The sequence below is a fragment of the Manis javanica genome, chromosome 6, assembly GCF_040802235.1.
Source record: "Manis javanica isolate MJ-LG chromosome 6, MJ_LKY, whole genome shotgun sequence".
NCBI classification, from domain to species: Eukaryota; Metazoa; Chordata; class Mammalia; order Pholidota; family Manidae; genus Manis; species Manis javanica.
In genome coordinates, this window is record NC_133161.1 from 44,497,639 (window position 1) to 44,512,876 (window position 15,238).

Here is a 15,238-nt window from a genome sequence, read left to right on the forward strand (position 1 = left end):
TCCAGGAGGCCTTCATTCCAGTCAAGTTGTATGATCCTTGCAAGTCCTTTTTAGGCCAGGACTCTACTTTTCCAAGTCCATTCCAAGCTCATTCAGACCCATTTTCATAACTCTCCGTTGGAATCTAAAAGGCCACAGGATCCTATAGACTAGATTACTTTGGGTGTCAGATTTCCTCCCCTTCCACCTTCTCTCCTCCCAGCCCTCCACTTCTGCCAAGTTACATCCACCAGGAAAAATAATAAGACATTTATTGAGTCATCTACAGCAGTTTGACATCCTTAAAATCCCGAACAAGGTTGTGAACACAGTATTAACAGAGGCAGCGGTAGCAGTGAGGTCTGGGGGGCTTATCTTTATCGAGGGACGTGAAACCCAGATGGGCCTAGCTCCACAAGTGAGTCTGGAGCCACATCTGGGATACTAGGGGCTGCCCCACTCCCACCCTCACAGGGGCAAAGCTACAGAAAACAGACCTAACACAAGACACAGATTGCTAAGCACGGATGCATCCCAGGACTTTGAGTTGAGGAAAAGGAGAGGGAATGGGCACACAGCCCACTTGAGGGGTATCTCAGATCCTTGAAGGATTCCCAAGGGGGTGACACGGAGACACTGATATCACCCACGTGGGAGTCTCCCCATCCAAACCCCAAGAACAAACTGAAGCAGTGATGGAGGATAACCTGGAATTTTGTGTCCATGAGAGCCCACCGGTCTTCCCCTGCCCCCAGTGCTGGTGGTTTTACAAATGGGGCAAAGGTTAACCCAGGAGGGGTCAAAGCAGTTGACAAACAGCAGGGGTCCCTTTCAGGGGTCACCACCCCACTATCCAGCGCACATGTGCATAGTGTGAAGCCCTTTCACACACAGGGCCTTTCCCTTCAACCTCATCCCTGGCCTGAGGGGCCGACCGCACACTGTGCCCTCCCACCTCTCAGATTAGGAAGCAGAGGCCCAGAGGGGTTCAGCCCTGGAGCACAGAATGTGTGGTGAAACCCAGGCTACAAGGCAGGTCTCCCCATGCCACGCTGACCCCACTGCTCCTCCAGCAGTCTGGAGTCCTAACTTCTGCAGCCAGAACCCCTCTCCTGCACAAGACTGAATGCATGAATGCTTCACTGAGGGTCTCTCTCTGGCTCACATGCAGGGATGGGCACATACTGGCAGGCCCATTTCCTTATTCAGGTTTGTAAAGCATACTGGATCCTAACGTGGTGCAGGCAACCATGCTAAGCCAGCCTGGGTTTTCTTATCAGCCTTGTGGGGAGATCTGACCTGCAGATCTCCAAGTTTCCTCCCAGCTCTAGTGCTTTGTGCACCAGGTCTCCCCAGAGATACATGGGGGAGGAGTGAAGGCCAAACAGCAGGTCAGTGACAAAGCTGAGAGCAGCCTAGGCCCCCACTCCTTGCTCAAAGCTTCTCCCGTGGGCTTCCGTGGCCACTGGGCTCAAGTGAGAATTTAAGATGACAAAGCACTCACTGTTTTTACTCTGGAGCAGCCTTGAAGGGGTTAAGGGTACTCACAGAATTACACCGGAAGCCTCTTTTAGCTTTCCTTCCAGGAAGGGAAAGGGTCAGATGGAAGAGAGTCAGTGCCCTTGGTGGGGGATGATGGACTCGGACATATGTCCAGCTTTGGGGTCAGCTCCAGCTCCCTGGCCCCGGAGAAGCCAGCTTGGGGAAGGGGAGGGGTTAGAAAGGAATCGCTGCAGCCCACTAGGTGAGTTAAGGGTCATAGAGCTACCCACTGAGACAGAGAATGTGGCCTGGCCTTGGGCCCGGCAGGGAGTCGGAAAGCCACTGAACACCCCGCCAAAACACTCCCTCCAACCCAACAGGCTCCCCAACAGGCAGCGTCCCTGACTCGGAGTGCCATTTCCCCGGGGCTGGAACCTCTCTGGACAGTGCCTGCTCATGGCAGGACAGTGTGACAGGATGAGAGATCTCTCCATCCCAAGGAGAACTCGGCCTCCTGGGGTGAATCCATCCTTTAGGACTGCAGAGAACAACAGTCTCCTTCCTGGTAATGATCGTCCAGAGACATGGAGTTGCACTCTGCTCCCCTCCAACCTACCCATTCCCAAGGCCCTCAACGCTTCTTCATTAGACGTGATTCTTACCCTTCTCAGTCCAGGCAAACACCACAACCCTTGCCTGTAGACCCATTCCCAGTAGATGGCTGGTGTTTAGACAAAGAATTCCAGAGATGCAATGGGCTGTGTAAATCACCTAGGCTTACTGCCCATTTTACAGATTTGAAAACAAAGAGTCAGAGAGGAAAGGGTTTTTTTTACCCAGACCTCTTGCTGTTCCCCTACTGCCCATGGCCCTCAAGGCCAGCTGCCTAGCCTCCTGGCACATCTTTTCCCAGGGCTGCAGTCGTTTGTCCGGAAAGAACCGACAGGAACCTGAAGCCTCCATGAGGACACAGGCCCAGAGCTCAGGCGATAGAATGGCACATGGGATTCAGACTGTGTCTTGGCCACTCTGTGGTGATAGATGTATGAAGTCAAAGCCTCGTCTTCCAGTGAAGCAGACCTACTGGTGGGGGCAGGGATGAAGAAATGGGGTCTGCACCCAGCAACTGCTCTAGGATCCAAGGATGGCCACTACCCACCAGTCGTGGCATGCTGCCCCTGGCAGGGACATGGCTGAATTTGCACATAATATTCAAGGCACCTGTCCAGTTGTCCTGGGCCTGATCCTTCCTTCCCTCTGGCCCACCAGTTTCCAAGGTGGTGTCCAGATGGAAGAGACCAATGCTTCATTTCTAAGAAAGGCAAAATAAACAGCATTCCCCCTCCCTCCACACATACACAAACATAAACATCAAAACCTTAGGTGATACATGTAACAATGATGCATGCCCTTTACCTGACTTAGTTCTGAACTGTAGAATTACTGAAGTTAAGAGCCTGGAGAAGCTTTAGAAGTTGTCTCATCTCACAAATGGTAAAACTGAGGCTTAGGACAGATTTCTCTGTCCAGTCTCAGGCTTATGCCTAACTGGGGTAGGTTCTAGGTCTCTGAATCCCAGTCCATGGCTCCTTCTGAGCAGCTTAGGACCCCAGTGGTGTCCAAACTGCAAAGTGGCCAGTGGACTCCCATGTGGGTAATGCACATGGCTGTCAGATGGGGGGAGGTGGGGCACAAGGCCAGGTGCAGGAAGGGTCACTATATACCCATAACCAGCCGAGGTACCAAATGTGCCCAGGAAAGGGCAGGTGGCTCCCTTTCTCTCTCTGGATTTGCCAAAGACTGAGGTCTGTAGTGCTTCATAGGCAAAGGACACAGAGCTCATCTCTAAACCAAGCAACTAAACCCTTCTCCAGTCACTTCGAAGGCCTCTCCAGACAGATCTCCAAGGTCCCCAGGCCCCTTGTTATAAAATCAAGCTAAGCAACATTCCCCCTCCATCCAAACTCCCTGCATTCCAAAACATGATCATGAAACAAGTTTGCAAACACACTTGGACAGGAACACCACCAAAAGCTGACATGGAACGAAGTGGGTCCCACGCACGGGCCATGGCACTCTGGTACTTGCCTCCACCTTCCCCCAACCTGGTTCTGCCCTCATCTTAAATTCTTGGTCTGGGGAGCCAAGACAGGAGTTGGGGAGCAGCAGCTCCTCCCAACAGTTTCTGCTAACAGGCAGGTGGGCATGGCTTCCCCTCTCAGCGACCTGGCGATTCACTGCCAGGAGCACACAGTGGAGTCTCGCAGAGGTCTCACAGAGATTTCCGTAGCTGAGCCTAAGCCCGAGGAGCTGCTTCATCGCCCATGCAGGTGGGTGGTGAGGGGGAGAGCCCGGAGCCCTGGCTTTGGGCACATGGAGGTGTAAGGTGCTTCAGGGTCCACTGGCATCACAGGAAGGCGGCTGGTTCATCCTAGTCATGGCTTCGACTTCAGGGGAAACGGGGAGGGGCAGGGCTCAGCTGTATGTGGCAGGCACGGTTGAGGAGCAATTTCTCTGAGGAATCCATCTCTCGCCTCTGCAGCTAACGCAAGAGGGTCAGAAGGGAGGCTACCAGACGAATCCCTGCCCACTTTGAGTCAGGGGTAAAATAATGAAGATTGTGGAAGTCTTTTTCCATGGGGTCCCCCAAATTCTATCTCCTTTCCAATCATATCTACATTTCTAGCTCTTGGCAATTTTTCTTAAGCCAAATGAAAAGCACCAGAACTTCCTCTGACCCTTGGCCTCACACCCAAACTGAAGTCTTTGATTGGAAGAACCCTAGAGTTGTCCCATTGGCCTGGCACCCAAGAGCTGGGCACCTGGACACCAAGAAGTTGGGTGAGCATGAGAGAGCTTTGGGTCTGAAGGATGCTCTGGCCACCTGAGCTGGACCTCTGGTAGGCCTCGGGGACTGGAAAATGCCCTAGAATGGCAAGCAGATCCAAGGAGCCCTCACTGCAGGGAGCTGTCGGGCAGGCCACCCCAATCCCCCCAAAGCAAGATCATCAGCCTCAGCACACAAGGCCTCACACAGAGGGTCAGGTGGAGATGCGCCGGGGTGGAGCTGGGGACCGGCTTCTGCTAACAGGCAGGTGGGCATGGCTTCCCCTCTCAATATCCTAGGACACCCTGGCAACCTGGCGATTCACTGCTAGGAGGTAAGCAGGGACACTGGGCACAGGGGTAGGGATGAGATTTTCCAAATTCGAGGAGTATTTACATGTCTGGGATCGGGCCCTGAGGCCCATAGTGAGCAGGGTCAGAGCCAGACGGGGAGGGGAAATACCCACCTGTGCTCTGCATCCTTCCCCCACCTCAGGGAGCCCAGCTTCCAGCCCAGGGCTGCCTGAGGGGAGAAAAGAGGCACAGCATGCCTGGTTCGATGCCGCCTGCAGCCCCGCCTGTGTTTGGAGGAGAGGGGACAGGGGAGTGGGCTCAGGTGGCCAAGTTATCGGCAGGGAGGCCAGACATCCGGATCTGGGAGCTGCTCTTGCTCAGGATGGAGAGCTGGGTGCCCCCGTTCACCCCGCTGCTGGCCAGGGACGGGTGCCGGTGCTTGAAATCCACAGTGAAGTACCGGTTCACCTTCCAGCTCCGCCACTTACGCTTGACCTCCGCCTGCACCTGCAGGGAGCAACTTGAGTGGTCACTTCTGGGCGGACATCCTCTCCATGCTTATCCACCTGTCTGCCCTGCCCTGAGGCCCTGCCCAGGCTGGCACTGCCACCACCAGCGGCACCCGCCAACTCCCAAATTACAGCTTGCAGTCCCCAAGGTCACCAGTGGGAAAGGAATGCCTCTGAGGAGCTGACCTGGGTCTCTTCCCCAGGTCACTGTCTGAGCAAGGCCTGCCCTCTAAGGGCTTCTTGTGGTCTGTGGGCCTTTGCTCCTGGCCCTCAGTGTTCCACAGTCAGAGACTAGCACACAGGAATCTTTAAAATGCAGGCCCTCAGGGCAAACAGATCAGGGCAAGAGGCTTCACTCTTGCAGACCATGAACAGTGGGCTACACATTAGAAGACTGGACAGCTTTAAAAATCCAGATGCCCAGACCACACCCCACAACCATTACACTACAATCTCTGGGGTAAGACAGGCATGTTATAAAGCTTCTCAGTGGATGCCAGTACGCAATCAGGGCTGAGAACCACTAAAGGATGCACCCCTGTGGGTGCTGCTCCTGGTGCGGCACGTGTGGGCCAAGCCCAGTCTCAGCCTCCAAACGTCCCCAGCCCAGCACTAGTGTAGTGCAAAAACTGCACGGCCGGAAGTAGTAGTGGCACCCACCACTCCGGCTCAAGCTCCCACTTCACCGCACACCTTGCAAGCTCCTTCTCGGCTCTCCAGCCACTCCCTGCAGGGCCCTCTGCCTCTCTCCACAATCCTCATCTGACCCTTCAGCAGGCCATCTTGGCCTTCTCTGAGCCCAATATTCTCTTTTCAGATGCAAAAAGGGTAGGAGCATACTGCTGAGGTCCTGCAGCCAAGCCCCAAGCACTGTGCCATGACTCCGCCCACTCAGTCCCAGCACCTAGTTGGGGCTCTGCTCTAAAGCATCATCCTGACAGCTAGAGCAGAAGGTCCCAAGTCCACAGCTTTGGAAATACAGCTTTATAGAAGGTTCCAGCCTTTCCCAGGGTCTCTCCTAAGTTCCCACAGTCCCTACTCTGCAGGGGACAGGCTTGGGCTGGCAGGCTGGCCTGTGGGGGGCAGTGCCCCATTCAGCACCCCTGCCCATCACTCCCCATGAACTGGAGGCACTGTTCCCTGTGCCTTGTCCTTTATCACCTTCAGTCCTTCACTAAGGTGTGTTTTATTACAGTGAGAGTCCTCCCAGGCACGTCTGCGCACAGCAGTCGACGCCTTTCCCAGAGGAGCTCTGCTCCAGAGGCTGGGCTTTCGCTGCACAGCAGGCAAGGGCGGGGGAGATTCTGGCACAGGGTGGGAGGAGGCTGCCAGGAGACCCTGGCACCAGTGCCTCACCCTTCCTCTAGATGCCGGGAATACTGCCCTGGTCTAGGGAATCTGTGTGGCCAGCAGGCCGTGCCCCTGTCTCCTCCCCAGCAAACCCCACCTCCACTGCTATGAAGCCAGAGGGCCAGGGTCTTACCTCCCCATTCAGAAAACAGTAGAGAACAGCCACCACAAAGCCCTAGGGAGAGAGAGCAAAAATAACTTGAGAATGCTAGCAAAGGGCCTTCACGTGGTGTGTGTGGAAGGTGGCAGGAGTGGGGAGTGACACCAGGATGACCTGGATGGGGGCCCAGTGCCTGGGAATCTGGGGTGAGATGGGAGAAGTTCTGCTCCACCAAGATGGTGGCACCCACGGAGCCAAGCAGCTGCAGCCTTGATCTGGATCTCACCTTCCCTGGTCAAATGCTTCCCATTCCCAAGGGCCAGCTCTATCCCGCTTTCTACAGGAAGCCTTCCCTGAATATCTTCCAAATGTTCTCTGGGCTCCCCAAGCAGCCTGCAGGCTCCCCAAGGGAACACTCCTCCAGGACAGAACAGACCTGTGTTTTCTCCCCACCCCACCCCCACTCCCCCTCCCTCCAGCCAGATACTCAAGTGCACAGCACACACAAAACACCACCTAAGTGCTTGGCACAGAGCAGGCATTTAGCTGTTCTACATAGATTCCTTGCATGTATTCTTTGCACGTTGAACCCCTGCACTAAGACAGGAACCCTGGGCTCTGCCTCCCAGGCTGGGGCCTTGTTTATAAAACTTCTAGCTTCACCAGGCTAAAAAACTTAACAGGTAAAATGGCTTGAATTAGAATGGAAGGAGAGAAAGATTCAAGTCAGATACAGAGAGTAACTCTTCAACCATCATGGTCACCTATTCACTTAAATGGCTTAGTTAGGGAGAGGCACTCCAGCCTGGGGACACCCAGGGAGCCCCCTTCCTTCCCTGACCCCTCCGGCCCCCATGACTCACTTACTCACTATGCATTCTCTTGCCAACTCACTTGCTCCTTCACTTGTTTACCACCCCATCTGCTCATTCCTTCATGCACAGAGTCACTAGTCCATCCACTCATTCCCAGGACCGTTTATTTATACATCTGTTGGCTCACCCACCTTTTCAGCTCATCAGCTATCTGTGACCAGGTCCTGTGCTGGGAACCAACTTGGGTAGGACTGACCTCCAGCACTCCTGGTGTGCAGGATCTACAGGCTCAAGTCAGGCTATAGTCACAGAGATCTCTTGAGGGCATCCTGCTAATACCCAGGGCTGATGCTGAGGGATGCAGGGCTGCCACCCAAGGCAGGCCTGGCTCAGCGACACCCAGACACAGTGACAGAAGACATCAGTGTGTCGTCTCACAGGCGCCCAGGGGGTAGAGAGCAGAAAGGGCTCTTCCAGCTCCCTTCTATTCTCTTACTTCAGAAACGGAAACACAGAGGCCAAGTCTAGGTGAAAGAAGTTTCTGGAACCACCAGGGTCAGGGCCCTGACTCCCTATGACTTGCACTCTCCATAAGTTTCATGCCTACCTGGAAGGAGCCCAGCCCCAGCTCAAACACGAGTCTCTCTCTCTTGCTGACGTTCTCTGGGGAGAAGGCGAATACCGTGTAGTGGATTCCAAATAGTGGGATGAGCAGCAGGGTGGACCGGGCTAGCCGTCTGTCAGAAGAGAGCAAGACAGTGCTCTGGGGGCTGCAGGGGCCCAGGGCCAGGGCCATGGGGGGGGCACCAGAGCTGGGGTCCCTGTCCACTGCCCCTAAGGATTCTCTCTGAACACATAGGAGCCTGGCAGAAATGGTGACTGACAGGGTCCAGGCTTCCAAAACCCCATGGAAGTTCTGGGGGCACACCCCACAGTCTGCAGGGTAGCTGTCCCTCTCGGCCATGTCAGTATCCTGAAGAACCACTAAAAATGAACACGGAAGTATGTGATTTACAAATACATGTGGAGGGAAGTGCAAAATTCTTTGGAGAAGTGAAATCAGGGCAAATGCAGGGATGGTATTCAGAAGGCCTGAGCAACATGACAGGTCCCCAGCTGGAGCAAACGCCCTCCCGCTCTAGAAGGAAGTTCCAAGGGACTGAAAGAGCAGTACCACGGGGCCACGGGGCAGCTGGCTTTTCTGAGTCTGGGGCTCCCCAGGGACACTCATGAAGGGAGGTGCTGACGACAAGGAGGCTGGGTGGGTGCGCCCCAGCAGGAGAGACGTTGGAGGGACCCTTGGAAGGACTAACTGACTCTGGGCATAAACATTCAACAACTGAGCCCTGCCATCTGGGACAGTGGGTCAGGGACAAGACAGACAGGAGGAAGGGCCACAGGGGCCCCCATGCTGTCCGAGGCAGCTCCTCTGGGGCTCCGCTGTGACTGACCCCATGGCCCAGGGGGGTGGGCTCTGCTCTGGGCAGGCAGGGACACAGACGCCATGCGGGGACATCAAGAGCCTGCACAGCACCTGCACTCTTGGGTCCTGTTCTGTCGGGTAGGGTGCTCCCAGAGGGTCTCCGAGAGAGAGCCCATGCCCACCCACGCCAGCGCACTGGCTCCCTCTGGACCTCCCAGAAGAGCCAGCCCTGCTCTGAAGTGGGGGAGGGGGGCGCCGCAGCCACACCCTCTCCAGCAGAGTTGGCCCCACAGGGGTGGGCAGCTGGGCATGAGGGCAGCCGTTTGATTTGGGGCAGTTACACTGCATGCCCCTCCCTCTCCCCCATCACAGCCTTTCTGGGAGGATGCTCTGCTGAACATGGGAGCTCAGGAGGAGCCTAATTCATGGGGTCTGAGCGAAGCTCTTGCTCCCAGTTTCTACTGAGAAGGAAAGTGGGAGGGACAGGGTTGGAAGAAAGAGAAGCAGGAAGAAAACACAAAGGGGCCAGAGTAGCCTGGGGAGACCTTCGGGTGGACCAAGGCTTGCCCTGGAAGCAGGAAGTCCTGAGCTCTGAGTGCCCACCCATCCTCCCCGTGCTCCTAGGCAGCCTGTTCTGCTGGCATTGACTCTCCCAGCAGGCCCCCAATCTGAGCCCAGGTGCAGCCCTGGAGTGCTGTGTTCTCCTGCCCTTCCTCCCATGTCTGTCCTCTCTCAGACTAAGGCTCCTTGAAATGGGGATGGATCACTTGTCTCTGCTGTGCCAGCAAGTGCCAGGCACGGGACCACACTTGGGAAGTGCCTTCCCATGAAGGGATAAACAGACTACACGTTTGTTTAGTGGTCCCCATGTGACAGCCTCTGAGGCCTTAAACCTGACCACGACCTGGGAGTGCCCAGCACCAGAAGGCAGCAGGGTATGTTGGTTGAAGAGCTGACAGTCCAAAGAAAGAGAAAAGTGGCCGGATTGCACACAGGTGGACTTACTGCGGCCCCTCCATGACCCTGCCTGAAGGGGTTGCTTTACCCAAGCAGCTTAATTGAAGGGGCTCAGGAAGGAGGGCAGCCCTGGGACCTGCCTGTGGTCCCTACCCTCCTTCCTCCCTGCCTCCACCTCTCCCACAGATGGGTCCATTTCCAGGGACTTGTTCCCAGTCTCAAAGTGCCTTGGAAGCCAGAAGGCCAAATCTCTTCAGAGCTCCAGGTGGCACGTGTGGGACAGGTTCAGTGTGCGAGAAAAAGTGACCATTCAGGCTCCCAGAGCCTTCCCAGCCCCAGCAGATGTGGCGAACAGCAGCAGAGGCACCCACAGCGCAGTCTGAGGTCAATGCCTTCCCTCCCCTGAGGCCCTGCAATGGTTCGGTGGCAGCCCTGGACTGGCTGGGGACTTCTGCCAGGGACCCAAGGCATCCCAGTGATCCCTGTGGTAGACAGGGCAGTGGGGGCAGATGAGGAACTCCACTAGGGGCTCAGTGTTCCCTAGTTCCAGGTCCCCAGTACTTCAGAGCAAGACTGGAGGTCTTCAAATGGGGACATAGGTGTGGGCCCTGGCACCTTTCCTTGAGGATACACACAGAATTACCCTATGATCTGATTAACTCAGAGTGATAGTGACACAGGGCCTTGATCTCTGTCCTCCTGACCCACGGAGGCATCCATGGGCAGAGAGTCCTAAAAAAACACCAAAAAGAGCTCCCAACACTCAGAGCCACCCAAATTAGTGGGTGTCCCCCTTTAAAGGGATGTCCAGATTGAGGCCGGCACTCCAGGCAGAGATGCCCTGGGCCTACTGCTCAGGGCTCTCTGGGTTCAAGTTCTCACCCTGCCAGTTATGAGCCCTTGAGTGAGTCACTTCTCCTCTCTGTGCTTCAGCTTTCTCATCTCTAACATGAAGATAACACAAGGACCCACCTCGTAGGGTTGTCGGGGGATAGTCCCTCGCACATGAATTGGGAGTGAGGTTCACTGGGATGAAGGTCCCATTCCATGCACAGGGACAGTCCATATGAACTCAAGTTCTGAGGCTCTTAGAAATCATCTGACAGTTGCAGACTGAAGCCCAGAGAAGTGGGGCATTGGGCAAAGACCACACCTCACCTCACCTCACGCAGCAGCCCAGAGGCTTCGGAGCTGCTTCCTCCTCAGCACTGGCCAAGCCCCAGTTGTTCCCACAATGGCCGCAGCTCCATCCCCGCAACCTCCCCTCCCACCCCATGGCCACAAGGCTGCAGAGAAGTCACAAGGCACACAGACGTGACATGCAACAGCTGGGAAAGGGCTCAGGGCTGGAGGCGCTGGCCTGCTCCCTGCTCTCCTCCAGCCCTGCGGGACGCAAGCTCCAGGCGGCAGCAGCATGCGTTTCCCCTCCAGGACACCCGGCTGCAGCCACGCCACGAACACTTACAGAGTAATGGTGGACAGTTCTGACATCTTGCAAGAGTGCTGCTGAGCCCGCTGTGGCTTGCAGTAACATTTCTGCACGCAGCTGCTGGTGTGACAAGATCAGCACTTCTGTCAGCTGGGGCATCAGGCAATGGAAAAACTGAGGTGGACTTAGAACACGGCCCAAGGGAGGGCAAAGGAGTGGAGGTGCAGAGACAAGGCCGGGGTGGTGAAATGGAGGAGAATAAGGAGGCTGAGGACCAGGGCATGGTCAGTTCTGACACAGAAATGCATGCCCTTCTGTGTACATGTGTGTGCATGGACACAAATGCACACATAGAACCTGCATGGGGACTAGGGCTGGAGGTTTAAAGGAAGTGTGTGTGTTCGGCAGGGCCTGGGCTGGGTGTCACACAGGGGGCCAGAAGCTGTCTCCACAGTCAGCTCCAGGCTCAGAGCATGGCTTTACCAGAGGTCACTCAGCAAGATAGGCAGCTGGAAACTCACATCATGGACCCTATGCTGCCTGCCCTGAGCAGACCACGCCTGGAATCGGGCCAGCTCAGGGCTTAGTTGTGAAGATGGACTTGAGAGTCCACTGGTCTGCCCCTCTATGCCTCCCACTCCTCTGCCAGCACCTTCCTCTCTCTGAGCCCCCAGTCACCTCAGTGTGAGCAGACGGGGGGAGCGGAGGTAGGATGATGGAACAGATTGTTAATCAGTCTAGACCTGCATCAGGCAATATGAGCACCACTATGCATCTGTGGCCATTTTTTAAATTAAAATGAAATCAGATGGAAAACCCACCTCCTCATTTCCCTAGCCACGATGCTCAGGCATTTCCATCACTGCTGAGAGTGGCATTACACAAGGCTGGGCTGGACATCTTGACAAAAGTTCAACACGCAACTGAAGGCTGAGAGGGGCACCTTTTGCGCACTGCCCCCTGCCTGCAGAAACAAGTCACCTCAAGGAGGCCTCCACAGGTGGGCCCAGGGGGCCGGTCTTGCTCTATGTCCCACCGGGTGAGCACAGAGTAGCCACCTCCCCAGGCAGGCCTCAGGCTGAATTCTGAATTCTAGCCCTTCAGGGTCCTGCTTATGCTTGGGTTGGCACAAGCTGTGGGCCCTTCCTTTCCTCCTGTGATAAACACGTAAGCGACAGATTAAGAGCTATGCCATCTCGTCACACTGCGAAAGAACTGTCTACTTCACAAATCCTCCTCAGGCATCATGTGGCTCTGAGTTCCTAGTACGTGAAACAGCCTGAGGGATCCACAGGGATCTGATGCAAATGAGAACACAGAGACACCAAGAGGCCAGACCTTTGGCATTCAAGGATTCGTAGTTTGTGATTTCAGCTCTTTGAGAGTAAGTCTGAAGGTCCTTGACATGTTGTGATGTGTCATTTTGCTGAGGCAAGAATTTGAATCACACACTTCAAAGAAGGGGCAAGCCAAGATCTGCCCAGCATCCTGGCCTCAGTCCAGCTTGGCTTCTCACGTCATATACAGCATCTTCTATTCACGCTGCACCGTGAGGGGGCACTATGGGCCCATTTTACATGTGAGATGTGAGCCGTGTCATGATGCTCTGCTATCCAGGATGGGGGACCAGACCAGCAGCACCACTACCAGAGAGCTTTCTAGAACTGCAGAGTCTCAGGTGCCATCCTGGACGTGCCAGCTCAGAATCTGCATTTTAACAAGATGCCTAGGGGGGTCCACATGCAAATCAAAGCTTGAGAAGCATTGTTGTGAGGAAGTCATGGATTTGAGAAGTTTCTTCATGTGTCCTCAGTGAATGTCAAAGGTCTGTTTTATATACATACAAAGAGGCAGATGGACACATAGAAGCATGGTTTTCTCAATAATTAAAGGAGTTTATTCAGGTCTTTAGGAACGGAAGCCATTCTGCTTTTCAAATTTATTCTCTACCTTGCCTAGATTGAAAGGTTACTATTCTCTCCTACAGCCAGTGGCCTGATCCCTTGACCTTGGTCCTGGGTCTGGGTGAACCGCAGAAATCTGCGAGCCTGAACCTCAGATGTCGCCTCCTGCATGCCAGGCTTAACCTTCACCCTGATTTCTAAAGTTTCAGTTGTTTCTCCTCTGAGATCTTTCCTCCTTGAGCTCCCAGACTATCCTTGCCCTTCCTGGACCCTGGAAACAGTAACTACAGACTCCTCTGATTTCTTCAAAGTCTGTTCAAGGACAGTTAGTGGTGAGTCAGCTGGGAAGTCAGACCCCTGGAACCAGTGTGTGCCTCTGATGGGAAGAGTGGAACAAAGCAGGGGACCTGACACCAGGCAGGTTCTCAGGAGAAGGATCTAGGGACAAAGGTAAGGGACCTTCTTCCCCCTAACCCTCAATGACTCTCTGAAAAGGGACCTATTGAAAAGAAACACAAGAGGGTAGGAGAAAAGCCAAAGATGGGTGTGAGAAAGAAAGATATCGTAATTTCTGAAAAGTCACTGCAATTAGTAAAAAAGGGAAAAGGAAGTAAATCGAGAGGAAGAGATGAACCTAGGCTGGTTGTTGAGTTCAGTTCTGATTTGGATCTAAGGGAGGACAAGAAACTCACACAAGGGTGCTGGGTGGGGCCTAATCAGAAGGCTGGAGACCCCCAGGGCAGGTACAGGGCCCACATCCCCCGCTGGCACCCAGGCCTGAGGGGCTGCAGCACAGTCAGCAATTTCCCAGTCTTGACACTCCCGTCTGTAACCCAGGGCTGCAGCACATGGTTTCTTTAGCCCCTGCACTGGTCCTGGGCCAAACTCCATGAGTGCTTAATGCCTTTCGTTTGCCTGAGCTGCAGCCCCAGGAAATTCCCAGCCGGATGTCAGACAGAGACCCCTGCGGGGGCGCCCTTTGTGGGCAGCACCCCCATCTATTTCACCTCGGTCCTGGTACAAGCACAGCGTTGGCCCCTCAGCAGGCCCACAGAATATCAGGGCCTAAGCCAAATGTCCTCCATGGGATCCCTCCTGATGCAAAGTGCCTCCTGAAAGCCTGGGCCCAGACCCCAGGGAAGCAGTCCCATGCTAGTACTCCCGCCGAAACCCAGCTCAGCAGATCTGGGGGGTTCCCCTTCCACCCCCACCACCTCCCTCACCACTGGCATGAGCAAGCCCTCTGTGCCCCCTGCCCAGTGTGGGGGTCAGGGCACCTGAACTCCAGGCTTTGTCTGGCCACTGACTTGCTGATCTAGGTGATGTCACTTTCCTTGTCTGGGTCTCAGTTTCTCCATCTGCAAAGTAGGGTAACCGTTCCCTGCTGCCAATCCCTAACAGGAGTTTTGAGGATGGGGTGCTCCTGGACAGGGGAGACTGTGCTCTGGAAGTAGCAGGTGGAGCCCCAGGTGAATGGGAAGCTGAAAGCTATGGGCTGAGCTCCTGGACTGAAAGCTTCCTGGCTGCGCTTCTGCCTAGCCATGACCAAGCCTGTCCTCAGAAGTGAATGTTGTCTTTCCAACACCAGCTACTGAGCTGTCCACCACATCCATATCCATCCTCATCTCTTTCCTGTACCCCGAGGGCTGTGGAAACCCACTCTATAGGGTCTCTGAAGGGGATACAGATGGGCTTTCCCTCCCCTACCCCAGATCCAGTGCCCACCTTGCAGTAGGAAGACCGCTGGGAAAGAAGTCAGCTCCCTGCAAGGCCATGCTCAAGATGCTCTCAGCCAATCCATGTCTGCCCTGAAACCTCACTCTCACCTTTATGAGCCAGTTAGCTTCTCACAGAGGTAGACTCTGATCCCCAGGGAAAAGCAGGCTAACCCTGACCCCAGCCTCGGGCCGAGCCCTAACCCCTACCCCAGGCCAAGTCAAGCCTGAGCACATGCAGGAGCCCTGACCCAGGCCCACACTCCATGCCTGACCACTGCCCAAGTCCTCACCCCAGCCACTCACTCTACCCCAAGCAGCCAGTGAGAGTGTGCGTGCAGCTCAGTGCCCCTGCCCCCTGGAGGGATCCCAGACCCCAGCAATTCCTGAGGCTGGGTCAGGGGCTGAGTCGGGAGCGCCGTCTTGGTCTACGGAGGACAAACCCTTATCATCTG

At 55.1% G+C, this 15,238-nt stretch overlaps 1 protein-coding gene across 8 annotated transcripts in view; it reads right to left on the reverse strand.

Annotated features, from left to right (window-relative positions):
* Positions 1 to 236: 236 nt before the first annotated feature.
* The window catches only part of ADCYAP1R1 (ADCYAP receptor type I), a 50,605-nt gene continuing 35,603 nt past the window's right edge, over positions 237 to 15,238 (reverse strand). For 4 of the 8 annotated variants that reach the window (XM_017665188.3, XM_073238641.1, XM_073238643.1 and 1 more), the window contains 4 exons: positions 11,201 to 11,284; positions 7,963 to 8,092; positions 6,574 to 6,615; positions 237 to 5,088 (listed from right to left, as the gene is read on the reverse strand). In XM_017665188.3, the coding sequence (XP_017520677.2) occupies positions 4,900 to 5,088; positions 6,574 to 6,615; positions 7,963 to 8,092; positions 11,201 to 11,284 (445 nt within the window). In that variant the 3' untranslated portion in view covers positions 237 to 4,899. The remainder of the gene's footprint in view (positions 5,089 to 6,573; positions 6,616 to 7,962; positions 8,093 to 11,200; positions 11,285 to 15,238) is intronic. The other 4 variants (XM_037027416.2, XM_017665193.3, XR_012132221.1 and 1 more) reach the window with 3 other exon arrangements.